At 43.7% G+C, this 18,440-nt stretch overlaps 1 protein-coding gene across 1 annotated transcript; it reads right to left on the reverse strand.

Moving 5' to 3' along the window:
• Positions 1–8,866: 8,866 nt before the first annotated feature.
• Positions 8,867–13,843, reverse strand: LOC134470249 (transmembrane protein 151B-like). The gene is made up of 7 exons (XM_063224276.1): positions 13,757–13,843; positions 12,547–12,703; positions 11,959–12,095; positions 11,455–11,559; positions 11,117–11,158; positions 10,421–10,560; positions 8,867–9,779 (listed from the first exon to the last, which is right to left on the reverse strand). The coding sequence occupies exons 1-7, from the start codon at positions 13,841–13,843 to the stop codon at positions 8,867–8,869; spliced, it is 1,581 nt and encodes a 526-aa protein (XP_063080346.1).
• Between the last annotated feature and the right edge of the window lie 4,597 nt (positions 13,844–18,440).

Genomic DNA, 18,440 nt, shown 5'->3' on the forward strand with positions numbered 1-18,440 from the left:
TTCAATAAGTGATTCATCACATATTTTGTGGAGGCGACAACACTTGTCTTGCCAAAATCTGCCTTTTCCATGTTCATTGAATGATAAATCTGTCTTCAATGCAACAAATCTATTTTTGTGGATACAGCCTTATCTTGGAGGGCTAGCTGTGAGTGAATTCTGAAGCCAAGTGATTTTGAAAGTCAAGTTATAAGCTGTTGATTCAACCAGATGGATAGGAAACAAAACTTTTCGCAACGGCTATATTAAATGGACACATCAATGGGACTACTGTGAAAACATTATCGCGATGCCAACTTTAATATCTTAAGACATGGTACCTAAATTTGAGGTCACCAGAAAGGCAACAACAAAGTCTTATTTATGACTAAAGGCCCTGTGTATTGTGTAATGTCATAGTGGTGTAGGCCTACTATGGCAGTTACATCTTTTCAGAACTTATTACAGCATTCCACTGTGGGAACAGCATGCTTTATGACTCTACCATTATCTACCATTATGGTACCATAAGTTTCAGTGTTTAATTAGCTTGGATGAAAAAATCCTGCGTCTGTTTTGACACTTTCCATGGGCTATATACCGTTATAAAGTTGCATAGGATTTTTGTCTTATTTTTTCTTTTCTTCGTCCTTCTGTTTATTTACTCAGTGGCAGGAGATGACATTTTGACCACAAGGTCACCGCAAAGTCGAAAAGTAATCTCCTGGCAATGACTCTAGAAGAGATAATAGTACTCTTTCACCCTGCTGTAGAAATTAGATTTCTGGCTCTTTGACAGGATCCGGATCATAGTGGCTCATTCCTTTCAAAGAGCTGGCTCTTTTGAGTGGTTTTTAATTATTTATTCAGTGTTAAGAAGATAACATGTTTGACTCCACCTGTAGGTAATTTTGTCAAAACAACAGATTGCCCTCCTCCTTCTAAAGACTCTCTGAGGCAGATAGTGGTGCTCTTTTCCCCAAATTANAATATTAATGTGAGGGTCACGAAAAAAACAGTAGAGTGGCTCCCCCATCTGTGATTCGGTTCCCATCGTTCACTTGTAGGAGCCGTTCAAAATAATCGATTCTTTCATGAACGTCACAACACTACCCTGCAGGACAACCCCATGTGGAAACCATCTGAATTTCCTGTTGCTTTCAAACTAGTAAGAGCCTCATCACTGTTAACAATAGCAAAATGAATAGCTAGAGTATCAAGTGTTGAACAGCTTTTCACGAAATGAAATACTGCAAGTTGACTTTCTTGTGCCAATTAGGTCACCAAGGGTGGAGGTACCTCACGGGATAGACTGGTCTCTGCAGTAAGCTTACTCAGGTTTGAGGAAAACAGCCAAACAAGAACTCAGCACCAGGAACAGGGCTGTCTCAAGGCATTTTGGGGCCCTAGACAAAGAGGGAAGTTGGGCCCCTTTCTCTTCCAACTATTGGTATTTGAAACTATTATTGCACTTTTAAGTCATTGAATGTAGGGAGGTGTTTGCCACACTCACAAACTTGACATCACTGTCATTTAAAGACAAGCGCATTAAGCAGTCATTAACAGGGAGGGCCCTTTTAGCGTGGGGTCCGAGGCAATTGCCTAGGTTTGCCTGAGTCTGACAGGACTGCCCAGGAGCACATAGTGAAGTGGAGCACTTTAACCCCATAAGACACAATTCCTATTTTGGGATTTTGTTGTCGACGGGATGGCATGACCTTGTGGTAATGTCTTTGTAAAGAATGTCTGTAACGTTACCATCCTGTTGCAGTACCCCCCCCCCCTATTCTACATGTGGAAGGGATTCAAAAGAGGACTACTCTAAACAGTGCTCCAAAAAGTCACAGACTGTTCCCTAAAGACAAGCACACTGCACCAAGAGCACAGAGTGAAAAGGTGCACTTTAAACACTATTTCAAAGAAGCCATATAGGCCTACCGTTACCTAAAGCATTATAAACCTTTAGAGCCTGCACTTAGGACAGAGTACAGACGACCCAATAGACAACATGCCCTCCATTTTGTTAATTACAAGCTTTCAAAAACTATATTGCCGTCATTATGTAGCAACCTATTGTTTCCCCTGTCCTAAGGTGGGCCTTAATGACAGTCCAATGACCAATGGAGATGTCTAACATCTTCAAACCTACTGTTGACCTTCGATTGATTGTTTTTTTTCCTCAGTGGAGACAATAAGATGAGGTCATTTACAGTAGCACATAGAGAGACTCTAGTATTACTGCTTAGGGCGAAATGGGAAAATAATCACTGCTGTTCCAGTGAATCGCTGCTCTCAGACATCGAGGCGACATTCTACAGAGAGAGAGCGAGAGAGAGAGAGAGAGTGAGAGAGAGAGAAAGAGAGAAAGAGAGACATTATAGAGTGGCTTTGTGAAGTGCTTACACAACAAGAGTTTCACAGTAATGATGTGGCGGAGAGTCACGCTGGCATGGTTTACTCAGTAAACAATATCATTACCCTGCCATAATGCTAATCACTAATCACCCGGCTCCTTCACACACACTGAGCAAACATCATCCCGCTGTTTAGAGAGACTAACGTCCATAGAACTCCCTACTGCAGCAGATGACGTTGACCTTTGAGCTATTAAACATTTATAGACTTGTACACCGTTTCATACTGCAGTGGCACTCAGTGTCTTGCAGACATAACAGTGTGGCTGACTGACTGACTGTCCTCCTTACAATGAGGATGATGCAGACAGTGTGCCCTCTAGTGGTAAAATGCTGAACTAACATCTCTCATGCCAAACATCAGAGGTTTCCAACCTTTTTTGTGGTCATGAATATTAAATGAGGATTTAATGTTGACATTAACTGTCATCCATAAAGCTAAGGCCCTAATGTTGCTTGCACTGAATAGGACAAGGTGTAACTGCAAACTTCAGGGCAGTCATGGGTAAGCGGTTAGGGTGTCAGACTTGCAGCCCAAAGGTTGCCGGTTTGACTACCGACCCGCCAGGTTGTTGGGGGGAATAATTAACCAGTGATCTCCCCCATCCTCCTCCATGACTGAGGTACCCTCGTGGTACCATCCCGCCGCACTACTCCCCAGGAGCGCCATTGGGAGCTGCCCCCTTGCACGGGTGAGGCATAAATGCAATTTCGTTGTGTGCAGTGTCCACTTGTGTGATGTGGAGTGCTGTGTCACAATGACAATGGGAGTTGGAGTTTCCCTGTTGGGCTTTCACTTTCAAACTTGTTTATTGTTTAGATATCGTCTATCGTTAGATCTCGTCTAGCCATTTCAGGAGACCACAAGGTCCCAACCCCACACAGTAAAATATGCAGTGTTAATTCAACACTGTTTTGAGTATATATGGTCCCACTCGATGAAGTGTTAAATTCAACTCAGTGGGTGTTAAATTCACACTTTCAATTTAACATTCATGGCTTCACAGTGCTGATTTAACACCAAAGAGTTGAGATTCATTACTAAAATTGAGTGGGACTATGTGTGTTCAGAATAGTGTTGAATTAGCACTGCAACATTTACATTGCACTATTGAAAAAATACTGACATTGTCCCATTAGGAACACATGTAATGTAAAATGTAATTGAAATGGCAATTGACCTTCTCCTACAAAGTTGATCTACTACGTATGACGGTGCCCATCCACTAGTCAGTTTGACGCAAGCCGTACCAACGCATTCAATTCATTTTCAATGAAATGCGGCATATCGTCGTTACCGGACTCGCAATGCATTTTGGGATTCCGGCACGGCGAGCGTGGCTCCGGTGGCACGTCAAAAAGTTGAGCCCTCCTGAAAGTTATGCAAATTAGCAGCGGCTGACGGACTGCGTTACCCAATGACTGTTGATTACATGAAGATGTCCCATGATACCTGTGGTCATCACGAAGGTGCATTTCCCTCGGTAAAAGTAGATTTTTGACATCTATCGAACTTTTGGATGTACAAAATATAGACTACAAGCATGTATGTTGCATGTCCTTATGATGCCTGGGTTCAAATGATTATGTTCGATTTCGACCATAAGCATAACAACACGAGGCCAAGCTGTGTGTGAAAAAAACACATGTGCCGAGTTCGGTAAGAGCATTTTGAACTGTAATTTAGGGGCAGTTGGTTTGCTATATCGATAAAACGGCTAGAAATGTAGATTGATATACCGGTACTTCCTGTATATAACTCCCGGGCCACGCGAGCTGTAGTAGCAGTGCGTCGACACTGGGACATCCAGTACGTCGAGCTGCGATAACGTAACGCTATAATGGATCTCTAGCCTTACTGTTACAGTTCATGGAGGACAGAAAAATGTCTTTGAAGAGACTTCATCACCCTGTAATAACGTGATAAACCACTGGAACTATGTTTGTGTTGTTTGAGGTTTAAAAAAACTATCAAGTGTAGTTTTAAGAGCATATGTAAAGAAGGCATGAAAAGAGTTCTGTTCACCATACTAGCACACCAGAAGCTCACCCTCTGCCCATGATATGCCAAAATTGAAGCAGTCTGACAGGAAGCAGCATGGATTGTTAAATTACAGTCATGGCCGGATTATCCATGAGGGCCAGGAGCAAGGTGACCAGGGGCAACCATTTACAATCAGTAAATGGCACCGACACAAACTTTTAAAAAAAACAAATATTGTTCACTAAGGGGGAACCTGTGCGGTAGGCCTATACTGCCCATTAGATTGATATGATCCTAGTAAATATCAGAACAGTGTGCTATGATGACTGCTTTGAACCTGAGTGCTACTATAGAGCGGAATTTAAACAAAATAAATCACACTGAAACATCTTAAACATTATAAGTTTGTTATTCAGTAGTAAATGATATAATCCATTACTGAACAATATCATTACAACAATAATTGCTTTTCCCTTTCATAACTTTCCATATTACTCACAACACAACTGCACCTTCAAAGAAAACAAAAACAAACAAAAAACTGTTGGGTGCCTCTTAAAGTATGACACCAGTTGAATACTCCATGTGTGTTTTGCAACAGTGGTATTGTGTGTATGTGCTACATCAAGGCAACTGTGTGAGGGGGCGAAGGTTTTTTTTTGCTTGTGATCTTCAGGGCGTATAGGCAGTATAAAAACGTGGTGCAAGTGGTAAAAGCAATTATTTTCAACAACTTTCAGTCCAGACTGAGCAGGCAGGTAATGGGTATGCTGTGAAATGTCTTTGGACTGCTCAAAATCCCACTTTAAACTTTTTGCGTCATTCATATCTTGTCTCTTACATTTCATAATTTGGTCAAAAGTTTTTGTAAAAGTACCACTTAGTCTACATTCAGTCAGTGCATTTTTTGTACCACATCCTCTTGTCGATAAACACACAAAACACTCTCCATTGCCCTCAAAAAACATTAACGTCAGCCATTTTAGAAAAGATACAACTGTCTGGCCTTCCTTATTAAAATTGGATATATATACACACTTAAAGAGTATATTGTGGGTGTTCGCAGAGGTTAATCTTTGCATAGCCAAAGTTGCATGTTTTCTTCTTCAGAGTTATAGAGGGTATATAGGCCTATGCCATATGGTGATTACATACATTGTTGAACAATACATTTAGGCTAGTACAACTATATTACCCATTTACAACACATTGTAAAATACACACGATACATTTACGGAACATAGTTGTTACATCACTGGCTTTCCCAATGTAATCACATCCAAAAACATTTTTTTTTACCCATTAAGGTATTACATTTCCTGGGAAAAAAACAAACATTTTACATCCATTTCTTCAACCGAAGCTGATGTATTAAACCGGTCTTTCTTTGCTTATATTCTTCTTGCACCATGAAAACATTGCTTTGCATCATTGCTAAGACGGCAGGTACTGTACATACTGTTTGCAAAGTCAAGCATTCCCAGGGTCTACATAGAATATAACAGATTGTAATCAACCTGGGAAAGTTGCTTACGGTTTAAAGTTTTAGAAAAATCACAGGCAACAATCACGTACAGATATGTTTAAGTGCAAAATTCTAGTGATCTCCCCCTCCTCTCTCACAGGCCATTACAAGAAAGCCCAGAGTGGACAAAAAATCGAGGAGTTCTTTGCATCCATGAGAATTAAATATCGACGTAGTGTTTTAGTTTTCCAGTCAAAATCTATACATTAAGTGTGATTGTTTCAGCGATATTTTAGTTCAATTTTTTTTTACTTTTATTACTTTCATGTGATGACAGTGACTGTGCTGTGCTCACATTATTGCTATGACAGTGAGAATAAAAGATGACATAATAACTCCACTTTGCACAAATCACACTCCTTTCTCACTACTTCTGTAGTCATTGTGACACCCCATGCATCTTTCGTCACTGTAGGCCTACCTATTTCCCACACACTAGTTCTAGTTGTGTCCAAAATTTTCACTCCACAGCACACTACATGGGTAGTGTAAATGGTGCTGCTCTGAAACCTACAGTGAATAAATACTATACAGCAAATCAGTAAACATTTCAGATTAGCCGACTGTGTTCTTTGGGAAGACACTGTGCAGTCACCACCACAGAGAGATTTGGGATACATGGACCCCTGAGCACCAGGAGGTTGAGACGACAACTCTGTGATGTGGAGGTGAATTGTTGATGTTTGCTTTTTTTTTGCTTTGTTTTTTTTAAACCATGTACGTAGGTGTCCAGGGGTGTGTTTCTCAACAACATCGTTACTAACCACGTCAGGAACTTAGACTTGGTTGCAATGCAATTTCCCAAAGTCAACCTAGTAACTTGCCAACTGGTTAGCAGGGATATTTGAGAAATAGGGTTCAGGGCAGAACATCTTAGATTCAGAAAGTGAAAGCTTCGACAAACACAGTATCTGCTTAAGCCTATTCACTGAATCAGCTGTTCTAACTGCTAATTGACTTACGGTAGTTTAGTAGGCTGGTACATCCACCTCTGGTCGTCATTATGGGGTTGAGTTCTACAGCCAGAGCTGACTGCCCCGATGAACTGTCTCCCCAGTGCAGAGATAGATTGAAAAGAGCTTAAAGTACAGCACATGGGGAAATACAGATCATCTTCTTCAAGGCTGCTACCTTTGCCATTCAAGGAATTCTCCTTTCACAAACTGCTTTATCCACCTCTGACAACCACACTGTAAAACACTGCAGCCAGTTAAACGTAAAAATGTCAGTTGTCCTGCTGCCTTAAGTTTGTAAGTTAACTCAACTTGTGTTTGAGCCTTGAGTTGAGTTGAGTTACAAACTTAAGGTAGCAGGGCAACTTAACTTTTCACGTTTAAATTGCTTTCAATGTTTTACAGTGCAAACACGTCTCATGCTACCTCGTGCACAAGCTGTTGTGGTTTCTGGACCAGGGAAGTACTGCACATCAGCGAAGGGAATTATACTAAACCGTAGCTCCTCTTTCTGCACTATTGACTCTGGCTGGCCTTGGACAGCCACAGCGAGAGAGCCATCTACACAGGAGCTGTGGTAGTTCAGTGTATCTGTCCTGGAGCCTCTTACAGCAGATGGGCCCGCGAATGGGCCCACTCTCCTTTGAAAATACTCAACTACATCATGACAACATTGCTCTGACATTAGTGAGAGTCTTAAGTAACAGATTAAGACTTGGTCATTACAATTAATTCATTAATTAATTGGTTAATTTTACTTTCTCAAGCTCACTATTTCAATGCCACCTCGGCTGGGATGGGCGGGATTTTAGGTTGTGCGTATATTCATGAACGGCGTTACGTGTTTCATGTGCGTTACGCCCTTTTTTGGGGGTAAACATAAGGGGGAAAGCCAATGCAAGTCAATTGGTGTTGGGAAAGAATAAACGAAAGACAAGGACCTGTAGACTAGCATTGTTCACGCTCAACATGCCGAAAACGTGTTGTGTTGCCAGCTGTTCAAATAATATAGCCAAACAGCCTTGGCTGAACCATGGACTGTGATCATTGAGAATGAGAAATGTGTTCATTCAATGAGAAATTCGGTTTGATTTCCCCCATAAAGGGGCGTAACACACATTTACGAGCAAAGTACCCGGATGGCCGTTCATATGCGTATTCATGCACGAGATCTGAGAATCGTGCACAACAGCTGAGGTCGGTGCGGCGTGCATGAGGGTGTTTTTTATTTTCAATAACTGGACTACCAGAAAATTGTTATATTAACGGTTATACTGCAAACTGTTACAATAACGGTGTAGTTGATAAGGAGCTCTTGTGATGGCTGGAGTAGCTCTGGCTGTAGTGCACAATGTCCATGGGGAACTAGAGAGTAGAGCTCAACATTTTAGACTTTAACCCCTCCGCCCAGAGCCAGTTATAACCTTGTTACTTGTAATCGGTTACTTAAGACTCTCTGCATTGTCATGGCAAATACTGTTATGATGTTGCGGAGTGTTTTCAGCAAAGAGTGAATGGGCCCGTCAAAGGGCCCATGTAGTAGAAGGCTGCAAGAGGCTACAATATACGTATATTACTGTATGTCCTCCCCTGGTCCCAACAGTCCAATGTCCCCCCTGACCCCCTAACTCCCCCGACCATCGACCGCTTCTCAGAGAGACGAATCCACACAGGAGCTGTTGTGATGAAAGGAGCAGCTCTCGCTGTAGTGAGACCATCAGCATGGGGAAATAGAGCTCATCATTTTGGACCTCCTCAAGTCTCTAGTGTATATCCATCGCTGGTCACAACAGCCCGATGTCCCCTGGAGCCCCTAACTCTCCCCGCACCACTGACCGCTGCTCAGAGTGACGTCTCCACGCAGGAGCTGCTGCGCTGGAAAGTGTTGTGGCTGGAGTGAACGACCAGCATGGGGAAGTGTAGCTCGTCATTTTGGACTTTCTCAAGTCAGAACCGTACATACTTCCCTAAAGGCAACAGCCCAGTGTCCCCCTGAGCCCATCAGAACTGCTCAGAGTGACGTCTCCACGCAGGAGCTGTTGCGGTGGAAAGACCCGTGGTTGGAGCAGCTCTCACTGCAGTGCACAATGAGCACTGGGAAGTAGAGGGCGTCCTGGTAAGGTGGGGGGTCGTCGTGCTCGTCCTCATCCTCGCCGCGGACCATGCGATGCTGCCGCGAGCCGGAGCTGGAGCTGGCCAGGCAGCGTGTGTTCTCGCTGGGGCTCTCCTGATCGTCCAGGCTGCCGCTGCCGCTCCTCCACAGGCAGCTGCGCCGCGAGCCGTACAGCCGTCCGAGAGAGAAGCGGCTCCCGCTGAACGGCAAGCGGGGGCTGCCGCCGTTGCAGATGCTGAGCGCGCTGCGCGAGAACACAGAGGAGCTGCTGATGGCGCGGTGGCAGCGCTCGCAGTTCTGCCGCCCAAAACTGCCGCCGCCGCCACCGCCCGAGACGGCCACCGCGGCCGCCCGCTGCGCCAGGTCCATGAGGCCGGCCTCGGAGTAACTGGGCACCAGCTGCTGGTTGGAGCGGATGTGCCACTCCAGCTCTGTGCTGTCGATGGTGTTGACGCGCGGGATGCGCCGCGCGGCGCAGTACGGCGGCCCTCTGTCCTCACACGGCGTGACGGGCAGGTAGTCGGCGCCGAACAGCTTCTCCACGCGGAAGTGGGCGTACGCCGTGCGGTACTCCGTCAGCACGCGCAGCGGCCAGGAGAACGTCAGGAAGGCCGCCGTCCAGAAGACGTAGTTGGACACGTACCAGGGGTGGTGGTCGGGGTCCGAGAAGGCCATGACAAACTCCTTGAAGTCCACGTTCTTCAGGTGCATGCCCTCGCGAGCCTCCATGTAGTCATCAAGCCCCTCGTTATCCGTGAAGAAACGCGCACGCTGAGTCAGGTAGGAGTTCTCCGACTCCACATTGGCAAAGCTGAATAATAATAAGAATTAAATTATTAATTTTAATTCATAATAACATAAGTAATAACTACAATAATAAATTATACTTATTATAATAATAACTGTTTATATTACAATAATAATTGTTTACGCATTGTGGTTGTATAATAATAATAATAATCATAATCATAATCATAATAATCAGACATTTTATTTGAAGCACCTTTCAAGATACCCTGGGATGCTGACCAAAATAAAAACAAAAGCAATTTAAGAACAAGAATAACCATTGATAAAATCACAAATAAATAAGACAAAAGTACATAGAGACAATATTCCAACAAAAGCCAAGCACCTGAGGCACTAGAAACCAAGCCAAGTAATAAAGGCTTTTTATTTTTGATAGACGAGAGTGCCTTGGCATTTTTGTTTTTTAAAGTTCTGCATTTTCCCATTCAAAGAGCACCTCAAATCAACGGGCCCGATTTTGATGGAGCAGTGTTGCTTTTACTCTGCAGGGCACATGCTCACTTTGCCATTTCAATGCATTCTGGAAATGGCAAAGTGCGCATGCACGCTGCATAGCAAAAACAGAACTGCTCCATCAAAAACGAGCCCATTGACTCTTTGAGTCCAGGAAGGTTTTTTATATCAAACTGTTTTTTTGATCACCTGAAGCACTTGGTGAAGCGCAGCTTGGTGAGGGCAGCCTTCTCCAGGCCCTGCAGCTGCTTGGAGATGTCCTTCACGCCACAGTGGCCATAGTCAAACTCAGCCTCGGCCACGTGCGTGTTGACACGCTCGTGGTACACCTGCACAAGTAAAAAGGTAGTTAAAGGTAGAATATATAATATTCTTAGCAGAGGTGTCCAAAGTCAAAGTAAAAGTAAAAAAAAGAAACACTATTTCCTTCCTACATAGGTAACTTATCTGAGTAACCAGTAGTCAAGTGTACTGGCTGGATCAAATTTGTGGTGGATCCTTGTTAGTTTTTTTCAGTAGCAATACAGTCTGTCTTGCTCATTATGTACAATGGAATAAATAGTGTAACAGCTATGTAATATCAAGTGCTTGATGCACTTACACAACAAATTTATTTTCCACCACCATCAATTTCTAAGTATTCATTATGACTTTGAAAATGGCATTTTTCATACCTTAAAAGGTTAATCCTATGTCCGCTAATACGTATATAAAGTATTTGTAGTTGTAAATTAAGACTGCTCGTGAGTTCAAAGGCAGCATAACATTTTAACTGCACTGCATTCTGGCGTGTGTGTGTGTGTGTGTGTGTGTGTGTGTGTGTGTGTGTGTGTGTGTGTGTGTGTGTGTGTGTGTGTGTGTGTGTGTGTGTGTGTGTGTGCCCACCTGCGTGGTGGTGTAGGCATCCCCATTGCGGTAGCGCGTCACCTGTAGGGGTGTGCAAAAGAATCGTAACATTATATCAAATTCTATCAAATATATTGTGACATTATATCAAATTCTATCACATACAACATGACATTATATAAAATTATAGTAAAAAAAATCGTGACATTATATGAAATTACACCAAATGTATCATGACATTATATCACATTATATCAAATACATTGTGACATTTATTACTGTACTTTTCACGATACACTACAGACTACATCATTTACTGACACCACACATCCCACATTAGGTGACAGCTGGCCCGTCTTCCCAGCCCTAGTGGTCACCTGTCGTGTGCGCCGCACGTAGTGGTAGCTGATGGCCTTCCACCAGATGCAGGGCTTAGCCTGCTGCATGCGCTGCACGCGCTCATAAACACCCTCCACGTCCACCTGGCAAACGGCAAGGACAGAGACACGGAGAAGGACATTTCTTTGATTATCAAACTTCTAATGACTGGACTGAACTCACACAGACGCGTGCGCATACACAGACACGCCCGCACGCACACGTGCACACACACACGTGCACACGCACGCACGCACACACACACGTGCACGCACACACGCACGCACGCACCCACACACACGCACCTTTCTTCTACAACACTTTTTAATGTTAACAGAAGTTAAGCTGTAACAGTGAAGACGAAAGTTACACCATCGAAACATGTCCGGTAAGGGATAAAACTTTTACACATCTGAAGCAAAAGAAAATCTAAAGACTTGATTAAACACTTCCGCTCCGGCAAACGGCAACACATCTATCCTTAAATCCTTGTGTCCTGCTACCTTGTACTGCATTTCATTGCGGGCGTGGCAGTGCCAGCACTCCACCAGGTAGACCACGTAGAGCATCAGGAGGAAGGCCAGCGGGATGTAGATGTAACCGTCAGAGCACGGGCTGTCATGGTACATCATAGACTTCCCTAAGGAGCAACATAGGGAGGGAGACAGAGAGACAGAGAGACAGCCCATTGGTGAACTCCAACTCCCATTGTCATTGTGACACAGCACTCCACAGCACACAAGGGAACACTGCACACAACGAAATTGCATTTATGCCTCATCCGTGCAAGGGGGCAGCCCTCAATGGCGCCCCTAGGGAGCAGTGCGGTGGGACGGTACCACTCAGGGTACCTCAGTCATGGGGGAGGATGGGGGAGAGCACTGGTTGATTACTCCCCCCACCCACCTGGCGGGTCGGGAGTCGAACCGGCAACCTTTGGGCTACAAGTCTGACGCCCTAACCGTTTACCCATGACTGCCCAGGAAAGAGAGGAAAGGAAAGAGAGCAAAGACGTGTTGGGTTGAAGAGAGAGGAAAGATGTGTTTGGCTGCAGGTGGCCAAAAGCATAACAACATACAGTATTAAAGTACCTTTGAAGGCACTGTCGAAGGTCAGACGGGTGACCTTGGTGACGTGGCACCAGACCATGGCGCCCATGCAGCCGTACATGAGCATGGAGAGTATCAGGCATTTCCAGAAGGCCTCCCGACACAGAGACTTACTCAGAGACTGCTTCAGGGGCCTTTGCTGTGAGGGGTAGAACATGGGACAGATGAAAAGTGGGTGCATTAGATAAGAGTTAGTATTGACATCAGTGGCGGTTCTACCTATTTTCAGGGCCCTAGGCAAAATGTACACATGGGGCCGTCTTGCATTTTTGCTGGCATTAACCATGGCAGAGCTGACTGTTGCAGCCCCTATACAGTGTGTAGAGTGGGCATTTTTGGTGGGCCCCTAGGCAATTTCCTAGTTTGCCTATTGGTAAAACCGTATCTGCTTGACATCACAATAAGCATGTCACATAGGCCTACATAAAGAAGGCCCTCAGCAGTAGTAGTTGTTGGAATTCCAGTGCTGTGATCACTGCATATGGTGACGGTTACTGGACAAAAACATTTGGATTTATTTTACTGTAAAAAGTAACTGTACTAAATCACTGCTTCTTAATGTAGGCTGGTCTTAACTATTATATGGTAGGCATAGGCCTAATGTGGAAGAATAAGAACTAAACCCTTTTAATGACCACATGTCATGATTTCAGTTTGGCGTTTGCAGCTCAGTTAATTAAATTGAAAATATTGACTGACACGCTTTGAAATATTAGACTATCAATTGGAAAGGTATTTTCTTGCTAGACCATTGATACCTGACTTCAACACAGACATTATATGACTAATTGTGTCTAGCATATTTCTGTGAATGTTTGTAAACTCACTATGGTAACGGGGGTTTCTCTGAGCATGGGGGCTTCTCTCAACCATGTCCAGTTTGTCATCAGAACGCGCCAACAGAATTGGAATTCGCTGATTTGGTGAGCTAATTTGGAGAGCCTGGACTCCTGAATGATATAGCTACCCAAAACGCCAACAGACGCTATTCCCCAATCCATTCCAGGCATAACATGTCACGAACACCGCTGTCATATCACCCATCCGCTCCCTTTATATTGCCTTTCCAAAACAACATTCACGCCGACCACTGATTTCTAGTGTTTGCAAATGTAAAACTGCATGCGTTGTGATGGGCATTGGAGACAAAAAAAATATGTTTCATAAACGGTGGCCTGCTGTGCTACTGTACCTCCTCTCTGGGGGTGTCCGCCTCATCCTCGAAAACAGTGGTGGTGCTGCTCTCGCTGGCAGTCGCCGCCGACGCTGGGGGGGACATGGTCGCGCGTGCGATGCGGGTGCTATAATGACACGCGGATCACTTCACAGACAAACGCCGCTTGTCGTCCTCGCGCATAACATTGGCCCGTTACGAGAGATCACCCAGCTATCCAGGCAATTTGTGCCATTCATTTAGGATTTCATCGGAATGTCCACAGACGGTACAGGCGTAAACATAACAGTCAACCAATGACAGAAACCAGAGGGATGGGTGGAACTGCCATCCTCCCGTAGGCTGCTACAAAGAACATCCCCAGGACTGGGAGACGCGATGGGAATGGCAGGTGCATAGACTGTATCAAATCGAAAATGGTTTGCAATTAATAAGCATATTACCAGAACGTACTGAGGCACGACAAGCATTTGTAAGGCATGCAGATTTGAGCCTGCATTTCAGTACCGCCGATGTGAAATCAAATGGAGACTCCATGTCCCCAATGAGTAAAATCATTCTAGAGTTGTTCTTGACGCCATCTAGGTGATCTTCAACGGTAGGCTACGTGCCGGACTGCGAAGAGATGTAATTCGCAAATATTAGCATGAATTACCTATTTAGTGTCTATCAAATGTTGTTGGGCGACATCCTTAAATGTAAAGCCGACTGTACTTCCTCTGTCGTCCGCCTGTTCGGGGAGGGAACGTGACCTTGGTGGAGCATCTTATAGTAGCCAACAAGCTGTCCACCGACGGCAGATGTCGTCAATTTAATAATTACACCGAGGGAAGATTTAATCTACAGACTAAACTGATTGTACTATTACAACACTTAATATTAGGCCTAAACACTAACTTAATTTGTGTAGACACAGAATTCAACTCAATTTGGGAAATGGGCTTAGCCTACTTATATTATTTTAATGAATTCATTAGAAGCCAAATCCATTGTAAGCAGGCCTACATACAAACAGTGTGTGCGGTTTTTTAAATTATTATTTATCAATGCAACACGTAGGCCTACAAACTTAACTCATGGTATCAGATAACTGCTTCAACAGACAGCACCTGCAGCAGTGGCTGACAAAAATGAAAAGCAGCTTTGGATGCTGATGCTGTCCAGTGGCACATGTATGAAGCTCCCTTTCCTTTTATGTCTCATAATCAGAAAAGAAAACAGAAACCAATAAAAAAAACACTGGTGCACACATGTAGACACTACACCACACTACACACACACACACACACACACACACACACACACACACACACACACACACACACACACACACACACACACACACACACACACACACACACACACAGTGTTTTCTTTATTGAGCAGTTGAAGGGATTTGTTCCCTAAATAATGACAGAAATAAATAAACATTAAACAGTCTACAAAAGACTTGATATTTAATGTTAGGCCTATCTAGATAACATGATGTTTGTTTTAAATGTAACAAGAGTGAATTGTTTTGTAGTAAAGCAGAAAAGGCCTTCAGTGTAATATGATCCCATGTGGGAATCAGTTACATTGAATTCAATTCAGATGCATTTATAATACTGAGCTATAACAAAGCAGTTGTTCTAATAGAATAAGAACAAGATATCAAAATGTTGGATTGAAGCCTGTTGTCTTGTAGACTACAAAGTGCAATCAATTCACGTTGAATAAATGTGATGTGATATGTGATTTGATACCTGTCTTGTTTGGAATGACTCACTACATCACAGTGTCTGGTATCACTAGGAAGGTCCTGTAGACCAGTGCAAGTCACATGATGAGCTGGGACAACCAAATACTATACTACCTGATGCATTCACTTTTTTCCACTCGTTGGGGTGTCTGCACCTAATCAATACTTAAAAACCTCCAAAAACTAATGCTAGCTGAAGCTACATTCACTTTTTGTCCCATACAATAAGATCCTAGTATATACTGTATATGAATTGCAAAGGTATCTTAAACCAGGTGAATTTTTTAAAAATTGAAAAAAGAAAGAACAGCTTGATTGATCATATTCAGAAGACATAGCCTAATTCTGGTAAGGAATAAAACCAAACAAAGAGTATTTCAGGTGTGCAGATGTCTATGAGAGACAGAGAGAGAGAACAACTCTTACTCTCCGTCTCCCTCTAGAGGTATACTCATGCGTGGCTACAGCAAGGTTTTTGATGACAACACCTTAGACAGGGCACCTACACCCACTAAAGCCAATAAAATGGAATGTCTGCAAACTGCATTTGTCCGCCCGGAGGAAATCACGCCAGGTTTTGCAATGACCCTGGCTGTTTCCCAAAGGCCAGTGTTCTAGCCTTGCTAGGATGTGAAACGCCCAGTGATTGGATACTCTGTAGTGAACTCTTCGAAGTGTCCAATCACTGGTCGTTTCACGTCCTAGCAAGGCTAGAACACTGGACTTTGGGAAACAGCCCCTGTCTGTCTGTCTATCTGTCTGTTTATCTGTTTGTCTGTCTGTCTGCCTGCCTGCCTGCCTGTGTGTCCACAGTCGCACCCTGCAGGTGGCGCTAAGAACACAACATCACAAGCAGGGCCAGATTAATGCACAGGCTATGGCTGCAGCCTAGGGGCCTGAACCAGCCAGGGGGGCCCTGATTGGCCAAAAGTGAAAAATTGTAGAATTGTGACAAGATGCAATATTGAAAAACATATTTGTTGTGTGACAGACAGTACAGTTAGTAGACATGTTATCCCCAATTCCTAGCTCATAATTATAGCCCTGTCTATGTAAATTTGTCATAAAATTTGCCCTCTGGGGGGCCACACAGCAACCTGTAGCCTAGGGGCCCCAGGCCATCTTAATCTGGCCGTGATCACAATCATCTAGCATTAAGTACATTCGACATGCCATCAACGCAGACATGCACATGCAGACAGCAATGTATCCTGGATGAAAATGCTGCATGACGGTTAGATTTCCCGTCAAACTTCGAAATTTCGTCGACGTTGCGTTGACAAGGTGACATGTCACATGGTGTAAAACTATCGCGGGATGAATGCGGCTGCAGTCAGATCTTGCAACCTCTGCAGTTGCTTATCCCCTTCAACGCTAGTCGGCGGACTGCCTCCGAGGTCACGCGCCCATGAACTGGTTGGTCAACAACTCACTCACGTGTGTATATGGGTCTTGTCTCACACCTCTACACAAGTTTGCGCAGGTCCCCACTTCAGCTCCTCCTCATTGCCTGTCCCCCCACTCCTCACACGTGGTGTGTTAGTAGAGCAAACTGGTGCGAGCTCATCGTCTCGTTCATATTTGTGGCCGACTTTAGATGCGCTGTATTTAATAACACCCACATCGTGACAACAAGTTCTCGCTCACGTGCCTTTTGCAACATCGACGCTCGCAACTAAGTCGTACGGGGCTAGTGTCCAGGGGGCCAGGTTGCCGTTTCTGATTTCCCCTGTTTACTCAGAGAATGTGTTTCCCAGAATGCACTTTTCAACATACCAAGCCTTCAACAGTAGAAAATAGGCTTGAAAAACACCTTCACTGGGGCAAACATATGGACATACGTACCAATTGTTTTACAGCATTATGCAAACAAATATTTTACAGCACTTGGTACTTGAAATATGAAATAAATATGCAATACAAATGAAAGAAGCAATGTCTCAGTGCCTCAGTATAATGGTTTATTTTATTTTTTTAAAAGACTGAAAAATGCTCAAACCTGCATGGAGGCACTAAATCCTGCCCATTTTGAACTAAATTCTATTGATCATATGGCCATGAATTTGCAGAAAAACCCACCGAAATGCCCCTTTTACATATTTTTACCCGTGGATGGCCATCCTAAGCAGCCCAATTGGGCTAGAAACCGCCCAAACTGGCAGAAAACACAAAACAGAGTCCAGAAAACAGCCAACACTCATAGAACCCTTATCTAATACTGTATATATTTATATACAGTGTTGACAATAAAAATGAAAATAAAATAATGACAAACACAGATGCAGACATGCATTAGGCTACTCTCACATCATGAAAATACAATACAATGAAATCAATAATGAATAAAAAGCATGTTCATCAGAATTGATCATAGCCGAAACAAACAAGATGAGTTGTATCTGTATTTGCATTGTGATGTGTCTGTATCTTTGTTTGCATTGCTTTTGGAGAAGCTTTATTGCAAAATCATGAATAATAAGATCGACACCATATGGCCTTCCTCTTCGATCCAAATGAAGTGCATTCAGGCATGCAGAGTGAGGTAGAGCCACTGAAATGGAGAAAGAACATCTTTAGAGAGAACAGCCTCCCACGGACATTGAGAATGCTTACACTCACATTAATGACCAGTTTATGATTGGGTTTTTGACATGTGCAAGGATGCATCACAGCACAGGCCTAACGGTAGGCCAACAGGCCAGACCATTCATTTTGAATTACTTCATAATCCACAAATGGTCTGATTACGCTTCTCTGGGGAGGTTTTTCAGACGACTGGTATTACCGGCCAATAACCGAACACACTTTGGAGCATGATAACATACATCATGAACGTCAACGGTAAGCGATTGGTCAGAGCTCATTTCAAACCAGAGCAGAGCTCACTTCTCCCGCCCCAGTGCTCCAGGGCACCGAGGATCCAGACCTAAATGAATTACAAATTAATTAATATGGTAAAAC

Source organism: Engraulis encrasicolus, chromosome 19, assembly GCF_034702125.1.
Source record: "Engraulis encrasicolus isolate BLACKSEA-1 chromosome 19, IST_EnEncr_1.0, whole genome shotgun sequence".
NCBI classification, from domain to species: Eukaryota; Metazoa; Chordata; class Actinopteri; order Clupeiformes; family Engraulidae; genus Engraulis; species Engraulis encrasicolus.

What these genes read in the sequence shown, in the direction of transcription:
- LOC134470249 (XM_063224276.1), bottom strand. Translation starts at nt 13,843, where the DNA reads ATGTCCCCCCCAGCGTCGGCGGCGACTGCCAGCGAGAGCAGCACCACC. An exon ending in CTTCGACAGTGCCTTCAAAG is followed by an intron (nt 12,096 to 12,546) that starts GTACTTTAATAC and finishes GTTGCTCCTTAG; the next exon opens with GGAAGTCTATGATGTACCAT. An exon ending in ATGCCTACACCACCACGCAG is followed by an intron (nt 10,561 to 11,116) that starts GTGGGCACACAC and finishes TTACTTGTGCAG; the next exon opens with GTGTACCACGAGCGTGTCAA.